This window comes from Microtus ochrogaster, chromosome 8 (assembly GCF_000317375.1).
Source record: "Microtus ochrogaster isolate Prairie Vole_2 chromosome 8, MicOch1.0, whole genome shotgun sequence".
Taxonomy (NCBI): Eukaryota; Metazoa; Chordata; class Mammalia; order Rodentia; family Cricetidae; genus Microtus; species Microtus ochrogaster.
This window is the reverse complement of record NC_022015.1, coordinates 41,148,767-41,163,449: the sequence shown is the minus strand read 5'-3', so window position 1 is coordinate 41,163,449 and position 14,683 is coordinate 41,148,767. Positions and strand designations below refer to the sequence as shown.

At 46.1% G+C, this 14,683-nt stretch overlaps 1 protein-coding gene across 8 annotated transcripts in view; it reads right to left on the bottom strand.

The window, feature by feature from the left end:
- Positions 1–2,354: 2,354 nt before the first annotated feature.
- Sf1 (splicing factor 1) overlaps positions 2,355–14,683 on the bottom strand; it is a 13,989-nt gene continuing 1,660 nt past the window's right edge. The window contains exons 2-14 of one of the 8 annotated variants that reach the window (XM_005351804.2): positions 14,312–14,440; positions 11,192–11,267; positions 8,198–8,350; positions 7,906–7,995; positions 7,570–7,753; positions 7,365–7,480; positions 7,155–7,262; positions 5,799–5,979; positions 5,279–5,552; positions 4,933–4,992; positions 4,644–4,823; positions 3,691–3,895; positions 2,355–3,243 (exon numbers count right to left, since the gene is read on the bottom strand). In XM_005351804.2, coding sequence (XP_005351861.1) covers positions 3,114–3,243; positions 3,691–3,895; positions 4,644–4,823; positions 4,933–4,992; positions 5,279–5,552; positions 5,799–5,979; positions 7,155–7,262; positions 7,365–7,480; positions 7,570–7,753; positions 7,906–7,995; positions 8,198–8,350; positions 11,192–11,267; positions 14,312–14,440 — 1,886 coding nt within the window. In that variant the 3' untranslated portion in view covers positions 2,355–3,113. Of the gene's footprint in view, positions 3,896–4,643; positions 4,824–4,932; positions 4,993–5,274; positions 5,553–5,798; positions 5,980–7,154; positions 7,263–7,364; positions 7,481–7,569; positions 7,754–7,905; positions 7,996–8,197; positions 8,351–11,191; positions 11,268–14,311; positions 14,441–14,683 lie in introns of all 8 variants that reach the window. The other 7 variants (XM_005351807.2, XM_005351808.3, XM_026781218.1 and 4 more) reach the window with 7 other exon arrangements.

Sequence of the window (14,683 nt, the reverse complement as noted above, 5' to 3'; positions counted from 1 at the left end):
GAAACCCAAAACCTAAAACCCCGCCCCCCCGAAATAACCTACTGTGGTAGTTTGAAATGTAATTGGCCCCCATAATCTCACAGGAGTATCCTTATTGATTGGAGGAAGTGTCACTATGGGGCTTTGAGGTTTCCTAAGCCCAGTGTCCCAATTCACTTCCTGTAACTCTCAGCACCATGACTGCTGCCATGCTCTCCACCATAATGGACTGAACCTCTGAGCTGTAAGAGTCACCCCAAATAAATGTTTTCCTTTTAAGAGTTGCCAGTCATGGTGTCTCCTAAGGCACCATAGACAATTTATACAACCCATATACACTTGGTGGGTCTCATTATGTAGCCCTGGCTGGCCTAAAACTCTAAGATGGCCTCCAACTCAAAGACCTTCCTAACAGCCTTCAAAACACTAGAATTAAAGGGTCCACCTGGCATCTTCACATAGGTTCTGAGAATCAAGCAGGCCCTTAACAGTTGGCAGCATTTGAGCAAGGCACATCACCATTTCTTGATTTCCAGCCTACGTTTCCACTATTCCACCCCTGGAAGGTTACAGGGGCCAGAGTTCAGCTTCCTTGGCAGAGTCACCCTCAACAGTCATAGCTTGTTATCCATACTACCAACGCACACCTCAATTGTGGCCAACATTCTGGGGCCATAGAAACCTGTGTTTTCTCCAAGTCTACTCATAGTTTTGCTGCAAATCACCTCAGCCATCAAGCATAGCCCAGCTGACCTGCTGTTCTGTGGCACAGGTCCTCAGGCCTGCTACCAAGCCAGCCCCCTACCCTCGCACTCCCTTTCTAATCCAACCCACACAGCACAGCACACAGCAATAGCTGTGAATACAGTCCAACACACTTGCAGACCACATCGTATTATATGGCCAAAAAGTTGGACAGCCCTGCCAAATCTAAAGGCCATGCATGCTTGCCAGACTTCCTCCACGGTCTTTCTGGGACCACCATGGTAGGGCTCCCTCCTTTCATCCTACATCCCATATTTTCAGGATAAGACCTGCAATCTTAAACATACCTTTTTGTCTCTTTACCTTTTCTGTCTCACCCTTACTCAGGGTCATGGGTAGTTTACTTGTCAGAACCCTGAGTACACATCTACCCCAGACTAACTTTAAGTTGTCTATGCTGGACTAAAAGTTTCTAACTAGAAACCTGGCCTCCCTCTCTGTACCAATGTTTTATTTCTGCAAAGCACTTGTCTTAAGTCTCAGGAATAAAAAGAGACTTCATGCTGAGCTTTTCTATCTGTTACTTCCTAGCCCAACACCAAGAGGGCAGGGGTACTGTCTGCCATCATTAGAAACTGGCGTGAGATTTTCCTAAGATGCCATAGACCAAGTGGGTGTTTCCCACCTCCTAAATACTGTCCGCATGGGTAAGTGCTCTCTGAAACTGTAACAAAGGCTGCAGTAGGGCGAGAGAGGGGAGCCACAGAAGCATACTAACCTCCCCTGGGGGAAGGGGTGGGGAGACAAGAGGATAGCTGAGCCGTGGTTAAGTCATTTATTGATTTTATTTCTAAAACCCACATAGCGCCACTTTTCTGCTTCCAGAGCTTCAAAGAGCTAATTAACCGTCCAACGAGCCCACCAGGGAAACCAAGATTGTGAGGGAAGCAATGAGGTGAAGCCAAGGTCGAAGGGGGTGGCAAGGCCCTGCCCCCACCATGTAAGGTTAAGGACAAAGGGAAAAAACCTTTAGTTTAGGGCTTGGTTAGGGAACTTCTAAGGGTGGGATGTAACACCTGAGGCGGGATACTGGACAGACCAGCAAGAAAGCTCTGCCCAGTAACAGCTGCAGGAGCTGCCCAAAGACCTGGCTCTCACAAAGGCAGGAAGGGGGAAATTTTTGGGTACCATCTAAGTATTATCTACTACCCAAAATAGAACAGATTGCAGAAGACCCTACGCAGAGGTGCCCACTTTGCACAAGGGCATTGCATTCCACCCCCAGCACTCCCCCCAAAGCCTGCAGCATTGGCAGGCTGAGAGTCACCAGCAGGGAAAGAAAAAGGCAACTTGGCGGTTTTAATTTTAGCAGCTCTGTGCCTGACAAGCAGGATTAGTTGGTCTGACCTTTAGTGTTGATGACTCCCCAGGCCCAGGTCCTTAAGTCAGATGGCAGCCAGTAGACACAAATCTTAACTAGAGCTCAAATATGGAGGTTAGAGCCCCAAGTGATCAAAATGACAGATCACTGAGATATGAAGTGAGCCTGGTTCTCAGTTACATCAAGGAGAAACAGGGTAGGGGGTTGAAGCCAGGTGTTAAAACAGGTAGGTAAGGGAAACTTTGGTATCGTTGGTAGGGAAAAGGAAGTTTAGAAAGAAAAAAACAGACCCAGAAAACCACACTGCTCTTTTATTCAATGGAACATTCCCCCCTTTAGTGCAGTGTTGAATCAAACACCAAAAAAACAACAAAAACAAAAAACAAAAAAAAAAGCCCAGAGAAATTTCTGTAGATAAACCAGTGAAAAGAACGCGCATTACACATTATTGTCAACATAATCACTCCATGAAGAGGGAAGGGGCAAAGAAGCTGAACGAAGAACAAGGGGCACAAGCCCCAGACACTGTAAAACATCTGGACATCTGGGGTCAAAATAAAACAATAACGGGAAGCTTTCCTGGAAGAAGAGAAGCAAATGGCATCTGAGGCAGTTTAGGTGATCAGGAGCATGGAAGACTCCAGACTGGCAGGCAGGTCTATAGTGGCTTGGGCTGTCCCACTTACTGCTGGCAGGAGTACAGGAAGGTATGAATCCCAGGGCTGGATTAACCCTATCTAACAACATCTAAATTCTCAAGATGCTTTAAAAGGTGGCAAAGATAAACCACACAGGACCCGCCTTCACAACCAAACTTGACATTAATGGCCAAAGTCTGTGCCTAACCATTTGCTCCTCTCTCCTTGGGGAAAGAGGAATGGAGACAAGGGAAAGGATTCTATCTGCAGCAGAAGACCGGGGAGAGCATCTCCTTGGACGGAGTCTGAAGAAAGGAAAAGATAAGGAAATAACAAAGGAAAAAGATAAAAATTAATAAAAATTTCACGATATGGAGCCAGCGTGTTCCGATTCCGTCCACAAAAATAACTCAGGCTGCTTTGCCGAACCATCCTGTCCACCAAGGGCGCTGCTGAGGCTGTCTGCCTGGAAGGGTCACCAATGGGCGCGGAAAGTCCTCACTCTCATGGCTCGGGCCATCGCTGCCGCGGGGAGGGATCCTGGCGGCCCGGTTTGGGGAGAGGCAAAGGGAGTTGGGTGAGGAGAGAAGAAGACAAAGAAGACACTCGATGCTACAGGGCGCCAGGAGAGCCCAAGCTGGCGCCCTTAACTACCACCTGCCCATTCCCAAGCGAGTCCACAGTCACTTGGCCCAGCCCAGTGCGTGCACACACACACATGCGTGCACACACAATCACATGCGTGCATCCCAATGTCTGGCTCCATATGGTGAGGTTCGGCGTGTGTTTAAACGAGACCAACTCTCTATGTATATAATATATATTTTCTTAAAAAAAAAAAAAAAAAAACAAGTCTAGTTCTGTGGTGGAGGCGGTGGGGGAGCTGGAGGCATCCCGAAGGGCGGCATGCCCGCCACCCCCATGCCCATCATGGTGACAAAGTTAGAAGGGTCCATGGGAGGCGGAGGAGGAGGGGGTGGGGCATACATCATGCCGGCGGAACCAGGTGGCGGAGGCGGCGGAGGGGGAGGGGCCCCGGGCGGCAGAGGCGGCTGGACCCCGGGGGGCAGGGGCACCATAGTGGGGTTGCCTTGCATCTGAGGGGCTCCTGGAGAAGCTGCGGCAGCCGCCTGCTGCTGTTGCCATGGCGGGATGGACCCTGTGCCAGCGCTCGTGGTGGTAGTCGTCGTATCTGGGGTAGTAAAGAAGCCCAAGGTCACACGCGCTGGGGGTACACCGCGGCTCTCTGCGGCTGCTGCCTTGGGATGGGGGTCGAGGGGCGCCTGCTCCTTCCTTGGCATGCGGTACGGTGGTGGGGGGCGGGCGGGCAGGGCTGTCCTGGTGATGGGAGTGGAGGGGTGGGCAGGACTACCCTGGGGTCAGCCTCATGGTCTCTGGGCTTCACAAAGTAAGCCCTTTGTCACCAATGCCCCTGGAGGGGCTAAGGGGAGAGTACCAGACACAAGAACCGGCTTTGACGTCCCTCCGCCCAGCCGCCGCCACCACCGAACGGCACATTCAGCCTCAAACCCACAGCTGCTCTCTCCCCACTGACCCCTTCCCTTCCTTATCTCTGCAGTCTCTCAGGCCCAATCACAACCCCCTCCAGAACATGCATGCACCATCCCACTCTTGATTCCGCGCACAAGGCACGGCCAAACCAGCAGCTCAGCCTGGACTTCTGGTGCTCTGTCTACAATGGAAGGCTCCCCTCCAGACCTCCCAAGTCTCTCCCAAACACAACCGCACCAAACATCAGCTCTCCTCCCCAAGACATTCCTTTGGGCCAGACAGCCTGGCTTTCAACCCCACTGCCCTTGCTGAGACCAAAGTCTCCTCACCCAAGGTGTCTCCAGCCCATGTGAGATATGAGGTTCTCTTTCATCTCAGCCCCAGCCCACATCCCACCCACCCCCACAAGCCCAAAATATTCCACTCACTTTGCTGCCATGGCAAGGGGGTGCTGGAAGCCATACTGCTGCTGGGCGGAGGGGGTGGTGGAGGCTGCTGCTGCTGCTGCTGCCATGGAGGAAGAGGACCAGAGGGAGGAGGCGGGGGCTGCCCACTGGGAGGTGGCGGAGGCGGCGGCATCATGCCCATAGGCGGTGGCGGCATCATACCTGCAGGCAAACAAAGAATTAGAATTAGGCTTTTGAGAATGGGAGACCCAGGCTAGTGCTCCCACTAGCTCCCACGGCCCTAGACAGAAATCCCAAGAGAGTATATTACCTTTTCCTTGATGCAGGCGATAGACCCCAGAGCCCACAGGCGTACTTCCCAGGTACTGATCTTGATGGAAGGAAAGAGCAGGGACTTAGCAGGACATTTGAACTGGTCAGGCGAGACATCCCCAATAGCTTTCTCAGTCATACAGCTGTCTGAGTCATTAACCTCCCAAAAGTTCAGCCGTAACAGCAGGTGGACCTCCCCACACAGAAGGTACTCCATAAGTCTAGGTCTCAGCAAGATTCAGACCACTGGCTAGCCATTTAGTACTGCTTAAAGTTCAGAATCACTTGGTATGAACCTATCCACTCCCACAAACCCCAAGGTTTCTGGTCTGACACTTACTTACCCATTGGAGGAGGGCCATGATGCCCAGGTGGGTGGGGGCCCTGGTTCATTGGTGGGGGTGGTGGCTGCATCCAAGGTGGTGGTGGTCCATTTGGGTTGTGCTGCATGGGATGTCCACCATGCCCACCTGTCAGGCTGGGTAATGGGTGTGGGAAACTGTGGGGGCCACCTCCAGGCCCACCAGGACCACCTCCATGCATGCCATGATAGGGCCGATTCTCTGAAGGGCCAGAATTCATCCAGGGTGGGCGACTCTGCGTTGTAGACATGAGAGACTACATGAGAGCATTTCCTGCTAATGTCCGTGCCTGCTCCCCCTGGTGGCAACATTGTTCTTCTGACTATGTCAGAAGACCAGAACAAGAGGACAGGCAGGCTCCTTCCACAATGGCCAGACATCCCAGAAGAACAATGTTGCCAGCTATATCCACCTCTAAATTTTATGTTAGCCACACATAGCTCCTGGTCTCTCTATAGAAGAGAATGGGGGAGCTAGACCAAAGAATTGTCCCAGGGCTCACCGGTGGTGGTGGGTTGCTGGCAGGAGCAGCAGGTCTTGGTGCACTGGACAAGGGTGTGGTGGCAGGTCCAGACGTAGAGCCCACAGATGCAGGAACAGGAGCTTCCCCTAGCTCAGCCATAAGGGACAAATATTCTTTATCCATCCGTGCTTTATCCTGAGCTGACTGAGGGTCACCAGGCCTAAAGTAGGATTGGAAACACAAAGAAAGGAGAAAATAGAAAGCTCTAATTCAGTTAAGCGAAACCCTCCCCCCTTTTCTAGCCCTTTATTGGAAATGCTTCTCCAACATCCACTCTATTATCACTGCCAGCCATAGTAGAGGCCCTGGGTTAGAACTGACCCACCACCATACCAGACCCTTACCCCTCATGCTTTATCAAATCCTACTTCGGGTTCAATTTCCAGCAACCACATGACAGCTTTCAACTGCCCACCACTTCAGATCTAGGAATCTACTTATTTATTTATTTTGGTTTTTCGAGACGGGGTTTCTCTGTGGCTTTGGAGCCTGTCCTGGAACTAGCTCTGTAGACCAGGCTGGTCTCGAACTCACAGAGATCCGCCTGCCTCTGCCTCCCGAGTGCTGGGAAGATCTAGGGATCTAAAACCCTCTTCTAATATCTGCAGGCACTAAGACACACACAGTATAGACATAGATGCAGGAGAAAAACTCAAATCAAAAAAGACAAAAAAATTCTACTTCCATCTTCCTTGTTTAAGAGAAGGGAATTTATGCAAGATATAGAGAAACTACATGTACACCTCCCCTAAAAAGGATCATATGGAAATGAAACCCCTTAAGGTATTTTGGGGGGGGGGGGCAGGATTGTTTGCTTTTGTTTTTTCTTTTTTTTTTTTTTTTTCTTTTTTTTTGGTTTTTCGAGACAGGGTTTCTCTGTGGCTTTGGAGCCTGTCCTGGAACTCGCTCTGTAGACCAGGCTTTGTTTGCTTTTCAAAACCAAGTTTTTCTGTGTAGCTTTGGAACCTATCCTGGAACTCGCTCTGTAGACCAGGCTCACAGAGATCCACCTGCTTCTGCCTCCCTAGTGCTGGGATTAAACTCATGCGCCACCGATGCCCAGCTAAAACCCCTTAAGTCTTAACAAATCTTAAGCAGCAAATGTGAATATTCACCCAATGGAAACATTTATAGCCAGAGTGTAAGTTTCTGGACAATAGTAGTAGGCTCTACACATTTCTAGTCCTCAAGTTTAAAAACACACGCCACCCAACCACACCCACAGGAAGGATGCGCTCTAGTACACAAGATGAACCACAAGCCAGTAGTGGAAGGAGGATCCTGAAGACCAGTGGGCTGCAAGGGAGCCAACTTCCAAAAGCAGCCAGGCCTCACCTCTGAAATTTGCAATCAGATGCAATGTGGCCAGCCCCTCCACACTTGGTACACACGGTAGTATTGGTAATGCTGCGTGTCTCTGAGCTCTGCCAGGGTCTTAAGATCCTGTTGAGGTAGAGAAATCAATTCAAAGACCTATAGAAACCACCTTTCCACTTCAAAATGTTCTTTAGGTTCCTATGCAGTCTTCTCAACATTACCACTGACCTGTTATCATCTTCCCGTAGAGTGCCATTCAAACGAGCCAACTCCCGAAGCTGCATCTTCCGTAGATCATTCTGGTCCTCTGGGGTCTCAATACCCTGCTTCAGGATGTTTCTGATCTATTAAGACACACCAACAGCTGTCAATAGTGCCTAGGGCCATCACCTAGGTTTCCAGCAAGAAGTTTCCTTCTGGGCTCACCACACACCTGTTCTACTGCCTTTTTGACATTCTCCATTGTATTGGCAGTGACTAGAGCATGAAGAGGTTCATCCTCTCCTGGCAACATTTGACCATCTTTGCGCCCAACTTTCCCCTCTTTCACAGATCCTTTCCCCCGTATCATGATCTTGGCATTGCATTCCTTCTCAATGTTCTTCAGAGTATTCCCTCTATCAAAAGGCAGAAAAGATAGGGTATATATATTCAGTGCAAATTCTTATTTCAGAGTGAAAACACTGAGCTAAATTAGTCATTGGTGAGGAACTGCAAAACACATAGCACCAAGACCCCTCTACCAAGGACTACTGAGAATTCTACTCACCTAGGCCCAATTAAGAGACCCACAAAATTGATTTCTGGATACTCATCTTGGGGGATCATTACTTTATCACTCACACGTGTTGCTGGAGGCCTAAAGGAAGAAAAGACCATCAGCATCTCTCTTTCTGGGAGATAGTACACATAACCAAAGCTCTTCTACAATCAAGTATATACCACATGAGAATTAAGGACAATTTGGGCCAAAAAGTGAGTAATAAACCAGAATTGTCCAAGCAGGTTACATATGATCTGAATGTGCCCTTGTCCCAAACTACCTGACTCTGCTTGCTTACTTGTAATCTGCAGGTGGTTTAAAGTCCGGGTTGAGAGCAACCATCTCTGTGATAAGTGTGTGTCGCTCCTCTTCAAGCTTTTTGCGGGTACGGAACTCTCGAGTATTAAGCCGCTTCCCCTCACTGTTGTAGATTGGCTCAGGGGAAGGGGACCTGCGGGAGACAGAGCCCCATTACTGCTTGGCCCCTCACTCCCTTTGCTCCCATATGGACTATTTACAAGTCTCCCCCCAGCCCCTCTGCCTCTCAGATCCTAACAAAACTCTTCGGAGGAACCGACCATAACGTGTGCTATTCAAGATCGTGTGGAATGGGGAGATAAAAATCTGACTTAACATCAAGCAATGTGGGGTATATGTGAGAAAGGGAAAAAGTCTTTACTTCTAAAAGTGGCTGAGGAAGGGTCCAGTAATGAGAAACCTTTGGACCACAAGTGGCAAGAACAGTATCATCCTCTGGAGGCTTCTTGCCAAATGATGCTTTCATTTGAAAAAAATTATAATAACCCAACTTGATGAACCACAGAAACCCGAGTTTAGGTGAACTGTGTCTATTAGGAAGAGCACCTGTACCCCTGCCACACAGTGAACACAAACTTGTTCACCCAAAGCAGCTGGGACTCAAGCTACTATAGCTACTTGGCCCCCACAATGGAGAGAAATGGTGCAAGGCTTCGTCTCTGCTTTTCCTTCAATGGCCTGGCTGGCTGTTCGAGGTGGGGAGTCTGAGTAGAGAAAACCGTTAAATTGCTAACGCAGCTTCTGCAAGAGGCTGCAAATGCAGATTTAGTCAAACACTTGTCTAGGGTCTGAACCTGCCAACAGCAAGGGGAAACTATAATTCTCCGCCAGAGTTTACAAGTCCAGAAAGCAGAAATTTCTCTCATTTTTAAGGAGTAAAATGCTGACGCTACAAGCAAAAAAAAAAATAAAAAAATATATATAGTAATGATAAAGTGGTCACTTTACCACAGCTAGATTTTGCGGTAACAAAAAAGAGAAGTTATACTCCTAGATTCTGAGTTAAGATTACAAAAAGGACCATAGCTTGATACTCTGTATGTAAATTTAGTAGTAGCTGCAAGAAGGGAAGAGACCATGTGGATCAGGTTATTTTAAAAAACATCCTGAAAAGTAGTCCCGACTCCTATACCCTTGGTTTAGTTGAGAGAATTGTGCCTAGTTGGAGAGCAAGAACTGAACTCGGCTGCTCCCACTGTCTTCAGCCTAAAGGGAACCATGTCATACCAGGTTACACACACGATGGAATAAAAGGTCAGGTTTGTTCGTGGCTAATGACGGCTAAATGACACCTCCGTTTCTAGCAACTGTATGAACTGTTAGCACAATCCAATCATAGTGAACACAAGCAAACATCCCCAACTCATTAGACTGTCATCTTACACATTTAAGTCTACAACAGGCTTTAAAACATTTTAATTGTGCAAGTTAAGCAACATCAAAATAGCAGAAAGTGGCTTAATTTTGAAATACACCTTCTTAAGAAATCATCTTAGTAAGGTAAGAAACTCATGTATTTCCCTCCAACCTGGGCTTAAAAGCAAAAGCAATCAGGCATTATCGCCTCTTTCAAATTTGAACATATACAAGGAGAAAAAACCCTGCTCTGGTTTTTCTCATTGCTAGCATGCCCACCCCATTGCTCTCTATAATTGAATGTTTCTGGCTAAATACCAAATTGTACCAGAACCAAATCGGCCTTTTAAAGGCTTCATAACTCCATACCCATTTAACCTCTTCCCAAACTGTGGAAGTGAAAAGCAAAAGCTAGCAATCTAGAGGTTAGACTGGTCGGACTTCTTCACCTAGAAGAGGCATCAGAGACATCAACTGCACTCTAATCCCAGTTCTCCAGGAAGCAAACAAGGTTTGTTAAAAACTCAACCTTTGGAGGAATTGCCTGGTAACCTGTAGACATACCATTAAAGGGGAAAAGGCCAAAAAGGCACTAAACAGTTGTGGTCTATAACCTACAATGTAAATCTCAAAAAAAATTAAAAAATAAAAATCTTCAAATCAAAAAAGAAATATAAAACATAACTTTCCAATCAAAATCTGTATGTAAAAAAATAACAAACTTGATAAATAAAAGGTCAATATGGAGAAATCATTAAGTTCATTTGTTTCATGGCAAGGGGCAGCAGAACTGTGTAACTTCTAAAGCCATTACCAGAATAACAAAAGCCAGAAACACATTCCAAGCAAATCTTTTCAACTATACTACATGCACTAAGATTTCAATGGAAGCTTATTGTCAATTAAATGACCAGACTTTAGCTGTTCGAAGATCAGCCAATAAAATACCACTTAGAAAGTTCCTCTCTCACATGAACTTTTAACTTTTCAGAGACGAGAGAAACTGTAAACTGAAATGATATGACCACAGCTGTTTGAGGCCCACGTTCCCTTTAAAAAAGAAAAAGTAATTTAGGGGTTGGTTGTTTGCCTTTCCCTCCCAAAACCCGCAGGCAATGGCCAAGCCTGAAAATTAATTGGCAATGAAGGAAGTTGGTTAGAAATCTCCTGATTTTAAAACAATCCCAAAACCACAAGCAGGTAAGACTTCAACAAGCTTGGCCTGCTCAAATTCAGTGATAATTAAAAATACTCTCATATCCCTGCACAATTACCATGAGAAAAACTGCCCCCTGTGCTTTCAGCCAAAGCAGCCAGTGAACGGCAGGTTAATGGCTACCCCCCACTGTCCCTAGGGGTGGGTAAATTTTCAGGTTAAAAATCTACGTGCTTATCATTAGAAACCAGTTATTCATTTCCTTTAACTCATTCTCTCATTAAATTCCAACTTTTCTAACTGTTGACTGAACATACACATTCTGCTAAATAAACCCTGGTCAGAATACCAGTCGTCTTAACTAGGATTTTATTGAACTGACACAATATGTTGCCACCAGTAAAAACATATTGAGAAAAAGGTAAAAGCGTTACTGTCAGCTGGTTAAAACTGTTTCCCAACCTGTCCTCAGGGTTAGGGGGGATGCCCAGGTCTCCTGTGCGCAGTTTACGAGTCAGGTCTTCTATCTGTAGTTGCACTGGAAGAAACCAGGTTAGGAAAGAAAAAAAAAGGATGGAAAAAAGACAATGTTACCAAAAAACATCTCAAATCTCAATAACAAGCATGAAGAACTCGGAGACTTTGAAAGGGATGACTGATCAGTGACACACTGAGGCAAAAACCCCCAACCACCTAGCAGCAGGAGTCCATTTACATCTACAGTTAATTTTCACTTCAAAATGGTTAACACTTAGGAAGCAAACAGTTTGTTGGAAGAGGGGTTAGCAGTTAAGACTGTTCACTACAGCTTACAATTGCAATTATCAGGAGGTAGTCACCTCTTCCCTTCCCCACCAACACTTGCTTATTACAATTGGCACCCTGAACCAACACCATTTAAGATCACCAGTACCTGGTACCCACCAAACTCAGGGCAAGACTTAAGTTTCTATTTCTTCAATAAATTTTAAACACAACCCAAAATTACTCAATTAACATGGGATAATAAAATAATAGCAGTTGAGCAAAGACCATTTTCATTAAGACCAGGTTTAAATTCTTTAGGCAAGACATTTAATAATTCAACATCTTACAAATTTGTACATACACTTTCTATACCTGTAACTTTCAAATATTGAACAAACCATATACCTTTCTTTTTATAAACCAGTGGGCCTAAGTAAGGTTCTGTAAGCTTTTTTTTTGGTTTTTCAAGACAGGGTTTCTCTGTGGCTTTGGAGCCTGTCCTGGAACTAGCTCTGTAGACCAGGCTGGTCTCGAACTCAGAGATCCACCTGTCTCTGCCTCTCGAGTGTGTAAGCTTATTTTTTACTTTGCTTTCGGCTTTTTTGTTTTGTTTTGTTTGAGACAGGATCTCTGTGTAGCCCTAGCTGTCCTGTAACTTGATCTGTAGACCAGGCTAGCCTCGAACTCTGGAGACCCATCTGCCTCTAGACTGCTGGGATTAAAGGTGTGCACCACCACTGCCAGGCTTGTTTTTCTTTTTTTTTCTGAAGCAAGGTCTCAAAGACGTCCCTGGATATCTTGGAACTCACTAGGTAGACCAGGTTGGTTGGTCTAGAACTCAGAGATTATCTGCCCCTGCCTCCCCAGTGATTGGATAAAAGGTATGCACTACTACACCTGTCCATGAGTTTATTTTCAGACTACCTACTGATGTGGCAGGGGTGTTAAAAGATGGAAAGTGAAGGTAAAGAAGAATGCACGTGGCCCTAAAGTTTGAAATGACAAGAGATGGGGGTTTCACTAAGCTTCCAGTAACTCAGGGGAAATGTAACACAGCAGTAGTATAGCAGACCTAGAGCAGCTTCTTCAATATGGTGCAAACTACCTCTTCTATATCTTTATCACGAGCCAGGTTTCTGAGCAGGTTGGAAGGGCATGGCTTACTTATAATGCATAATTAATACACACCTAAGTACAGATTTTTTGGGGGGTGGTGGGCTAGAGGCAGGGTTTCTCTGTGTAGCTTTGGAGCCTGCCCTGGAACTTGCTTTGAAGACCAGGTTGGCCTCAACCTCAGATATCCGCCTGCCTCTTCCTCCCAAGAGATGGGATTAAAGGTGTCTCCCACCACCACCCAGCTTTTCAAAACAGGATTTCTCTTTGTAGTTTTGGCTATCCTGGAACTCTCTGCATCCTGAGTGCTAGGATAATTGTAATTGTGCCTGGCTGATAACTGTTAACGTATGTCTCACAGGGTTATACACAACATCTCCACCCTAAACACATGGATTGTTAATTTAACAGTGAGAGGATACGGAGGCCATCTGGACAAAATGTATGCCATGGGACACAGTTGCTATCCAAGCTCCTTTACTCCAACAAGTTCTAGCTTTACAGTCAGACATTAAACTCAAGAACTTCAGATAAAAGTAATTACCATAGGGCAGCCTCTTAATTGTGGGATCTAACTTGAATATCCAGAACTACATAAACCAGAAAAGTTGTTATCTCTCATAAAGCAAAGAACCTATACTAGCCTCTTCTGTCTATCTTGATGTAAGATGTAAACAGTCTTTAAGGGCTTAGTGCATTAACTAGGCCCCCAGAGGAAGAGAAAGAGTGTTGTGAAATATTAAGTGTTTCTCAGATTCTGTGTTCTTGGGCTATGACACCACTAGGGGGCATTTTACAAGGTTGGAAGGTCCAACACTCTAATGACACCTAAGGGTTGGGTAAACAGCAACAGTGAGAGAAAGTAGTGTTAGTAAGTATTGTGAGAAGCAGACAACTCCAACGCCTCAAAACTCTCAGCCATCTAAAAACCAGGAAATGAAGACCTCCAGATTTAGACCACATCGGCCTTGGAGCTGTGCATGTGAAGACCACTAGGTTTCTGCCCAAAGAGGATATTTATTTGGTTAGTTGAAAATGTTTTATCAAGTGCACTTTGAGACAACTGGACAGAAACACACAACTTGTATTAATGACCTTGGTTTCTGAGTAATTTTGAGGTTCAATTTCAACTCAACTGTGGACAGTAACTTAATTTTTTGAAATCCTGCCACCACCTCATTTCAAATCAAACAGTAAACCCTTCCCAGCAGAGTCCTTTAGTGGTAAACTACAAGAGCCTTCATTTTTAAGAACGCTCTTTAAAAGATCAAACAAGAAAAGATGCTGAAAATGGGTGAACTGTAAATACTTTCAGAGCCACTTTTTGTTTGAACTGTTTTGTAAACCTATAAAAAAAAAAGCAAAATCACATTTTAGGGAAAGGGAACCATATTATGGTGAAAGGCCATACTACAAACCAGGCACCTGATTTACAATACCTGCAGTGTTCTCCACTGGGGCCTGTCCAGAGGCAGACAGCATGCACCTCATCAATGAGCAAGAGCAGCTGAGAAGTGGGCTGCTTAGTAAGGACTATGTGCTGCTGAGAAGCTACAGATGCAGGACTGATCAAGCAAATCACAGTTTATGCCAAAGCTATAAAAGCACACCTGATCACACCACCTTGTCCCAAGACTAAAATCTCAGACTTTCAACAGATTCGTCACTCAGAATAAGCAGTAACAACCTGAAGATGCACCTGGATGCAGAACGTGTATTTACCTATGTAAGCTCTTTCTTGTTCCCGTGTCAGTCCAGGGGGAATAACTGTGGGCATTCCTGGAATCACTGTCTTCTGTTCCATTGTGTCTTGGTTCCAACGGCTCCTCTTCCTCTTCTTACTTGGGAAGTCTAAAGACAGACAAGAGTCCATCAGGCAGAAATATGAACCATGAGAGTGACCACCAAGAGGGAATACATGATTATTAAGACTGAAATAGAAATCCACCTAAGCCGGGCGGTGGTGGCGCACGCCTTCAATCCCAGCACTCGGGAGGCAGAGGCAGGCGGAGCTCTGTGAGTTCGAGACCAGCCTGGTCTACAGAGCTAGTTCCAGGACAGGCTCCAAAACCAGAGAAACCCTGCCTCGAAAAA